At 41.9% G+C, this 9,885-nt stretch overlaps 1 protein-coding gene across 1 annotated transcript in view; it reads left to right on the forward strand.

Annotated features, from left to right (window-relative positions):
• Window positions 1–9,885, forward strand: part of USP9X (ubiquitin specific peptidase 9 X-linked) — a 5,037,693-nt gene that overhangs the window by 3,804,606 nt on the left and 1,223,202 nt on the right. The window contains exon 33 of the mRNA XM_044071835.1: window positions 8,544–8,557. Within this exon, the coding sequence (XP_043927770.1) occupies window positions 8,544–8,557 (14 nt within the window). The remainder of the gene's footprint in view (window positions 1–8,543; window positions 8,558–9,885) is intronic.

Genomic DNA, 9,885 nt, shown 5'->3' on the forward strand with positions numbered 1-9,885 from the left:
GTGTTGCAGTGCATTTTAAAATGTTCCATAACAATATAGTTTGACTACAAGCAACAGTATTAGAACAAGTGTGTGTTGAGAAATCTAGAGAAGTAAATATTAAAAATTGTACAAAGAATTAATTTTTATATTGAAATATGACACTTTCATATGGTTTGAATGCTGAATGTAATTGGAGACTTTTAATAACGTGATTGTTTAATGTATTGTTGTGATGATTGATTAGGATATTTTAGGTGCTGTGTGTTTTTGTAATGTCCTCTCTAAAGGCAAGTAAGCAGAGGCGCTAGAGATTTTTAATAAACATGTCTTTTTGGATTTCTAACTTTGTGGTTTTGTGGAGCTGTATCCTTCAGTTTTAGTGTTGTGGTTGTGTACTAATGCAAATTATATCTATCCAGGTGTATGCAGTCACAACAGCTGTTACAAGGTCGTCCTTTCATTCTCCCTCAGTCCAATGCCATAGTAACCACAGATGCTTCCCATATTGGGTGGGACTTGGGGGGGGGGGGGGGTTCTGGAGAAGGCGGTCCAAGGCGCTTGGTCCCCCGAAGAGGCTAACTTGCATGTCAGTGTTCTGGAAATTAGTGTGTTGCTTTGAGTTGCAAGCATTCCAGAATTCTCTCCCCCTCAGAACAATTGCAGTCCAAATGGACAACATGTCAGTGGTTTTGGTACATCAGCAAACAAGGGGGAACTAGATCTTACCCCCTGTGTCAAGAATCCCTAATGGTGTGGCAGTGGACAGTATCTTCCAACTGCTTTCTAATTGCAGAGCATATTCTGGGGAAGTCCAGTGTGATAAACTGAGCAGGTCCATCTTATAGCATCAAGAATGGTCTCTCAGTAACAAAGTGACAGACATGGGCCAGCCTTGCTGTGATCTGTCTGCATCTCCCCTAAACAAGTGCCGTAGCTTCTTTGCCCTAATACCCTAACCAGGAGAGTCACTGAGGGATGCTGTGTACTCCATGATTGACCCCCTGGACTTCTGTATGCCCAGATTCCTTTAATTCCCAAATTCCTTCAGAAGGCAAGCCAGGTTGTAGAACAAAAGTCATCCTCATTAAAGAATACTATCCTCGACAAATTTGGTTCCTTTTCCTTTGGCCTCATCTTCTCTACCCACCTTGGATTCTGCATCCAGCTCCATACATTGTGTCTCACCCAACAGGCATGGTTCACCCAGCTATGTTAAATCTTAAACTGACTGCTTGGTTTCCCCAATTCCATTAATAGCCAAGCAACCCTATGCTCTCTTCACCTGTCCATTTGATACAGATGTTCTTCTGTTCCCATGTTGCATTATTCCACATATGGGTTTACTCCTCTTGCTTTGTATATGTCTGGGCAGTATGCAATGGTTTTCTGTCCCTTCATGGTACATGGGATGTCTTATGTGGCTCAAGTGATGTTTGCATCCACCAGCCCTCAGAACCTCAGTCATATGCCAGGTGTTCCTGCTCCCCCTGCCGTCGGAGTTGAGAAATTAGATAAGTACCCTGTTGGGGAATGTTTCAGTCCTTTTTACTTTATTGTATTGCCTGTTAATGTCATCCAGAAACGACAAGTGTACGGATGTCTGGCAGATTCCTCAAGGATGTTCACTATCAGTGTCTCTTCTCTTTGGGACGGTCACATGACTACAAGGCCTGTTCAATTTGTCAGGCGTTTGTGCCCAAAACTTTGCGTAGTTTGCATGCACTAAACCTATACTTAGAAAATCAAAGGTTAAACAGATTGCATTATGGATGGAGGCTTTATCTGACATACCTATTCAACCACTGAAGGCAGCCAAGATTTCATGGCCTGCTATTGCCACTGCACCTGAAGCATCCTACCATCAGCTTATGGCCGATGTTGGCCTGGTAGACTAATCTGATTTTGCTATCTTAGAATATAGTAGGTACCTCTACGGAAGCCGCACAATCCCCTGTGGAGGGGATGTCCGTGGAGGCTGTACCAAATCCAGGGGAGAACCAGCGGTTGCTTATAGGCCTGTTGGATGCCTCTAGTTTTTTAGTCTCAGGATTCCAAGATTTCCCCCCTTCAGATGCCAGCTAGACCCGTTAAAAGAAAAGAGGAAGCAGCTTTCTTCCCCTTTTGAAAGCAATGCCTGACTGGCAGACCTTCAGTCAAAGCCTGTTTAATGCCTTAATGGCCTTACATCCTGCTTCTGCAGGGCTTGCTAGCATTCCTCCTCCACTCTTGAGCCCTAGGCCTCAAACTTCAAATCATACCACGAGGGAAGAGGAAGACCTTTCTGATTCTTCTGAAGAATCTCTTTCTTACACCTCCCAGATCTCTCCTCCCTTGGGGTATGATTCCCCAGAGGAAGAATCCTTTGACCCTGACTTCCCAATTGAGGATTTGAACTTCGGGGAAACCATCTCTAAGATGAAAGACCATTTCAAGTGGGAATCTTCAGAGATGACTGAAGTACAAAAAAAGATACTACAACTTCATTCATATGGATTCCCCAAGCCCGTCTGCTGTTCCTCCAATCCTGCCTGCATTCTTGGATGCCTTCTCCTCAGCATCCTTAAACCTAGATTCTCAACCACTGCCCCATGCAGACCTGACAAACTTTACAAAGTTCCTGACATTGCCAAGTACCTACCAAAGTGCCCACCTACAAGACCCTGCTACTATCTCCTTCTCCACAGACAAGGCTTCTAAGCTCTTACCCACTACCACAATACTTCCAGCTGACAAAGACAGCAAGGCCATGGAAAGGCTGGGTAAGAAAATTTACACTTCTGCCACCTTGTCCTTTAGGGCTACAAATTACCAAACTCTTATTGCAAAATACACCATATAGCTCCTGGAAAAAGCCTCCAAGGAAATGTCTGATACACCAGACTATGCTCCAAAGCATCACGGTCTTCCCTTTTGGCTTATCGCCCAGGTTACCAGGCACTCCATAAAGTACAGCTATGATGCTGCTGCAACCTCAGCTACCTCAGCAGCATCAAATTATGCCTTAAGAAGGTATTCCTGGCTACGCCTACAGCCCCTTCCTGAGGACTTTAGGGCAAAGCCTATAGATGCACCCCTGGACAGTTCGGCCTTGTTTGGTGCAAAAGTGGCCGACCTCCAAGTCACTACAGCAAAAAGGAAAAGAAATGCAGGATTTAAAACACCTGCTTGTTTCTCCCATGCCAAAATTTCAGATAAATTACCCAGTTAAAACCCAGTTCATAAGGAAGCACTCTCGCCCTGCAGCTCCTTCCAGAACTAGAAAACCCATCAGGAAGCCCCCCCTCCAGCTAGAGCATCACCTTCCTCTAGCTAGAGACCACCTTTTCCAGATAGAGCAGATAGCATCTGACTACCTCACCCACAGTGGCAGTTACTGCACCCTCACGCTGTGGTTGATAGGATTCCGATTCCCTTCAGACACCTTTACAATGAGGGTGTGCTCAATGACCTGCAGAAGGTCAGGAAACCAAATACAAGAAAATCGTACCTTTCAAAGTGGAAAGGGTTTTCTATATGGTGCCAAAAAAGGCAGTTGGACCCTCTTGTAAGCGAAACTCCTCTAGTCCTGTCTTAATTTTGTGAGCTACTACAGACAGACTTGGCTTACTCTTCCATTAAAGCTCACTTGTCTGCAATTTCAGCACGCCTCCCTCTGGGACCCCATGTGGCATCCAGACTTCCAGCTAAGCTTTTCCTCAAAAGGGGTACTTAATCTTAAACCCCCTAAGAACCCCACTCCCCCACCATGGGATCTTAACTGTGTTTTGGGAAAGTTTACACTCACTTGATTTGATCCAGCCGACAGTGTCTCCCTAAAACATTGTATTTGGAAAACTGCATTTTTAGTAGCATTGACCTCAGCCAGAAGAGTATCAGAGCTACAAGCCCTTATAAATCAATCCCCCCTTCCTAGTTTTCCACAATGACAGGATTACTCTTAGAACTAGCCCTTCCTTCATGCCCAAGGTGGTGAATGACCTGTCCCTCAATCAGGGCATACACCTACCTTCTTCCCTAACCCACAAGGGGACAGCGAGAGTGTACTTCACACTCTGGATGTTCACAGGCAACTCTAGTATTGCCTGCATAAAACCAAGTCCATCAGACAGGTTGACCAACTTTTCATCTCCTTTCACCCCAGAGCCCTGGGGAAAACGGCGACCAAACAGACCATTTCTGTCTGGATTTCCAAAGCCATCACCTTCTGCTACCAATGCCATGGTAAATCCCTGCAAGGTACTGTTAAAGCACATTCCACCAGGGCTATGGCCTCCCAGAGCTTTTTTCAAGGGTCTGGATGTCTCTACCATTCTCAAAGCGGCTACTTGGTCATAAGTACACCAAGCATTACAAACTAGATCACATCTCAAGAGCTAGAGCAGGGTTTGCCAGGGCTATCCTTCACGGATTTATGGAATCAGCCTCTAGGCCACCTCCCCATTCTCCGTGAGCTTTGGCACTCACCCATATGTAGAATACTGCAACATGGGAAGAGAAGGACACAGAAAAGTTGTGTAAAATTTTACCATAACCACAGATGTCCTTCTCTTCCATGTTGCAGTATTCCTTCCCACCCCCTCCTGTTAGGTTGCATTTCTCTTTCTGGGTGGCATAGAACGGGCACTGCCCTCCTAGGCCTGGCTCCGACTGGTGCTTTCAGTTTTAAGGGCTGGTGCATACAGACATCACTTTTATGGCCTACGTTCCTTGAGCCACGTCAGATGTCCCACGCACCGTGAAGGGACTGAACTTTTGCGTATTGGCCGGATGTACGCGAAGCAAAAGGAATAAATCCATGTCTGGAATACTGCAACATGGAAGAGAAGGCCATCTATGGTTATGGTAAGATTTTACACAACTTTCCTTTATCTTCCCATAAGTGCTATGTGGGAAAACTCTACAAAAGTAAATGGAGAAGATTTGTTGATTGGGCAGAGCAGAATCAGGTAGTCCCCATCTCAGCCCTGATTCATTCTGTTCTTGAATTTTTAGCAAGTTTATTTAATGAGGGAGCTAATTCATCGACTGTTAAAGTCCAACTCACAACCGTATCAAACTTTTCATGTGGGACTTCAGAATGCCTCCCTGGCTTCCTCTGAACTATGCAAAGCCTTTTTAAAAGGTATCCTTCTACTTGGACCTCCTTATAAAGATCCTATACAATCATGGGATTTAAATTTGGTACTGCAAACCTTAACACATTTTCCCTTTGAACTTGCAGCTAAATGTGTTTTAATATTTTTGACCTGGAAAACAGTCTTTTTAGTTGCAATTAAGTCTGCTAGAATAATTTCAGAGCTTCAAGCATTATCTTATAAGCCTCCCATACTTGATTTTCAACAGGGATAGTGTCACTCATTTTGTTTCTCATTAAAGACAAACAGGTGGGGTAGTTCATTTATACGCTTTATTACAAAGAAACAAATCAGGAAGGCTAGAGGCAGTACAAAATATAAACTAACTGATAGACTTACAACAGACATGCTTACATCTCAACAGCTAACTACAAAGTGGCAGTCAGGCTAACACATGCTCAGTATTTATACACTTGTGCAAGCCCCTAGAAAGCTTCTTAAAGGTATACATACATATTGATCTACATCCTCCCTCTTTAATGAATTGCCCATGGTACAATGACATTTGATAAGAAACATGCAATTGTACAGACAAAAGAAATAAGCACAACATTCATGTCCAAGTTGGCTTGTATCTGGAACATGGGCTGGAAATGTGACCTGATCTAGTAATATAACAATTAGAACTGGGTTTAGCAACGGGGCCAGTCCTCAGTGAACAGCTTGCTTCAGGAATTTTAGGATTCTTCCCTGGAACAGGGATATTTACTGGAACATTCTCCCTTTGAACTTGCAGCTAAATGTGTTTTAATATTTTTGACCTGGAAAACAGTCTTTTTAGTTGCAATTACGTCTGCTAGAATAATTTCAGAGCTTCAAGCATTATCTTATAAGCCTCCCGTACTTGATTTTTAACAGGGATAGTGTCACTCATTTTGTTTCTCGTTAAAGACAAACAGGTGGGGTAGTTCATTTATACGCTTTATTACAAAGAAACAAATCAGGAAGGATAGAGGCAGTACAAAATATAAACTGACAGACTTACACAGACATGCTTACATCTCAACAGCTAGCTACAAAATGGCAATCAGGCTAACACATGCTCAGGATTTATACACTTGTGCAAGCCCCTAGAAAGCTTCTTAAAGGTATACATACATACTGATCTACATCCTCCCTCTTTAATGAATTGCCTGTAGTATAATGACATTTGATAAGAAACATGCAGTTGTACAGACAAAAGAAATGAGCACAACATTCATGTCCAAGTTGGCTTGTATCTGGAACATGGGCTGGAAATGTGACCTGATCTAGTAATATAACAATTAGGACTGGGTTTAGCAACGGGGCCAGTCCTCTGTGAACAGCTTGCTTCAGGAATTTTAGGATTCTTCCCTGGAAAGGAACATTCTCTGGCACTGAAACGTTGGAAAACTCACTCTGAGATATAGAGTCTTTCTCGCAGGTATGATACTGCAGTATAGGTTCAGACTCCAGGATCAAATGTTTCCAATTCCTCCTAAATTCTGCTCCTTGCAGTTCCACAGTGTACTATCTCAGCTCTGGCCATGCATTTTTCATGACATCAGTCCAATCCAAACCTTTGGACGTCTGCATCCTCACTATCTCCCCTTCTCGTAATGGATTGAGTTGTTCGTTGTACTTATAATAGGACTTCTGGGATAAGCGCTTCTTTAACAGAGGGGCTTTCACTGATCTGTTGTTCTTGACACATGGAACCAATAATGAGCTACTAATTGGTAGTGTGGTTTTGGTTTGTCTTGACAGAAGTCTCTGTGCAGGTGAACCAAGATATTTATCATGAGGAACATTTCTGAGATTCAAGCAATTCAAGAAAACATCACTATTGTCCCATTTCGACCTCTCTAGTAATTGTTTCGCGCTTTGAACTGCACATTCTGCCAGACTATTTGACTGTGGGCACTCAGGGCTACATGTAACATGAGTAAAGTCCCACTCATCAGCAAATCATTTGAACTGCTGGCTTGTAAACTATACTATTATCAGAAATAACTGTGTGGACTACCATGGACTGTAAAATTATGCTTCATCTTAGTCGTGACAGTACTGGACACTAGATTAGGAAGCAGAGCAATCTCGAACCAATTGGAATAAGAGTCTACTAACAGCAAGTAATGTTAACCATTCCATTTGAAAATGTCTGAAGCTACTGTCGACCAGGGTAGTTCAGGAGTCTGGTTTAGCTGATTTGGTTTATTGTGTTGATGTGGCTTAGTGCTGTTACATACAGAACAAGGTAAAAGTGCACACTCAATGTCATGTGACATAGAAGGGCAAAATACTAATCCTCTCGCCCTTATTTTGGTAGAATCGGTGCCTGTGTCGCCACAATGTAAAATAGTAATATACTGTTTCTGCAAGGACTTTGGAACAATCACTTTTGGATCTTACATGATGATACCATTGTCGAACAAAATCATCTATGTAAGGAAAATAAGGTTGCAAGTCTACTGGTAAACAAGATTGCTTTGATGGTATCCTTGACTGATAAAAGTGGTAGAGCTTCTGAAGAAATGGATCTGTGGCTGTATGACTTGTAAGATCATCAAAACATGTTGAAGAAAAATTTCTCACTTCCATGACTTTAAAATCAAGTTTCTCATTTTCATGCTGATCAGTGGTATTTCTGGGCGATCTGGATAAAGTTTCAGCAAGATAAAGAAGTTTGCCTTTTGTGTAGACAAGATTGAAATTATACTTTTGCAATTTGAGCATCATGCATTGTAATCTGGCTGAAGCAGTATGCATAGGCTTTTTCAAAAATAGTGACTAGAGGGTGGTGATCTGTTTCAATCTGGGTAGGTCTACCATAAATATAATCACAGAACTTTGAGCATGCAAACACAATTGCCAAGAGTTCTTTATCTGTGCATATTGCATTTCAGTTTGGGTTGGAGTTCTGGATGCATAGGCTACTGGTGTACTCTATTGAATTACTGCACCAAGACCAGACTTCGAAGCATCACAAGAAAGAGTAACTGGTTTGTGAACATCATAGTATCTGAGAGTTGGTGGACTGGCAGTTCTCTGTTGCAGGACATCAAATGCTGTCTGGTGGTGGTTTAACCATGACCAAGATTCGTCTGCATGTCAGCTCTCTGGTGCTGAAAGTTTGCTCAAGTCTAGAATGAACTTGCCTAAATAGTTAACCATGCTAAGAAAACGTTGTAGGGTTTGAATATTGTCTGCAGCTAGCATCTTGAGAATTGCTGTTTGCTTTGAAGGATCTGGTCGTAAGCTTGAACTGGTAAATAAATGACCAACGTAATTTCTGGTAGCCTGAATTTGCACTTCTGAGAATTCAGGTTAAGATTCACTTCACTTGCTTTTTCTAGAACTTTCTTGAGGTTTCTGTCATCCTCAGCTTCACCATTACCTCCTACTAGAAGACTTCACTGGCAGAATTTATCCCAAATGGCATTCTCAAAAATCTGTACCTGCAAGATGGAGTACTGAAAGTAGTTAGCAATGAAGATTTTTGGTCGAGCAGGATTCCAAGATGGTGGACGACTGGTAAGCACACTATCCCTACAGCTCCTTAAATATCAGACTGAATCTTTGTAATCAAGTCTAGTCAATCACCAATATCTGACCAGCACGGACAAGAATAGCTTCAACTAGGCTTCTGGATTAAAGATTTGGGATAAATTTTCTGGTATATATATCCCACTAACTTAATATTTTGAGTTCTGTATACTGCTGCAGCAGACCGCATGGTAGCCTGATGCCTTGTATTAACTGCAATACAGTCCGTTTTCAACAAAGTACTGCTCTTAAAAATCCACCTCAATATGCCTAATGACCAAGATCAAATGGACTCACAAACAACTAAAACCAAACTATCACAACTTCTTTCGCCTGAAAAAGATACTCTTTCCAAAAAGCAGCGTACTCAAAAACAAGAAGCTGAAATCTACTTCTAAAGCAAAGCCTGAGGGGGCCTACTCCATGGATGATCTGAAATCAGCTTTAATGCCCATACAGTTTGCCATCCAAAACATTTCAGATCAAATGACAAAATTTGGAACTTCATTGGAACAAATTGTGTCTCGCCTGTAACATGCTGATGCCAAATCTGCAGCAAATGAAATAAAAATAGAACTACAAAAACAACTAATAAATAATAGATCTGTCCTAGAAGAAATGCAGCAAAAGATTACAGACTTGGAGGCACGCAGCAGAAGAAACAACATCCTTATACGAGGAATTCCAGAAAAATGTGAACAACCTCAACTTCATGATACCTTAAAAAAAGTATCTTTACCACACTGTTGGAAAATCACACTACTTCCAAGGATATTGTGATAGAAAGAGCTCACAGAGCTCTCCGTAGATCACAAAACCTTAATCCACGTCAAGTCTATGCAAAAATCCTGAATTACCAACATGTACAGGCAATCCTTCAAGCAGCAAAACAAAAAGGTAATCTTATGGCAGGGTTACGGCATATCATTTGCACAGGATTTACCAATGCCTATTTAACAAGAAAGACAACAGCTGGCTCCTCCTTGTGTTTTTCTCATTTCAAAGAAAATAAAATTCCAAATGAAATACCCAAGCATGCTCTCATTCACAAATAAAGAGCAGAAATACTTAATAAAAAACAAGTCAGAAGCGAAAACTGCCTTTATCAAGGCATTTGGAGAACTTCCCAAGTTCTAAAAATTGTTTTTCCCTACTTACAGCCAAAAAACTAAAATAGGCTTTACTTGTATGCTGTGTATATCAGTCATATTTGAAAAACAAGCTCCAAAAATGCCTCTACTGAATCACCGCGGATTTTGCT

The sequence above is a fragment of the Protopterus annectens genome, chromosome 5.part0 (assembly GCF_019279795.1).
Source record: "Protopterus annectens isolate FY-2018-M chromosome 5.part0, PAN1.0, whole genome shotgun sequence".
Taxonomy (NCBI): Eukaryota; Metazoa; Chordata; order Ceratodontiformes; family Protopteridae; genus Protopterus; species Protopterus annectens.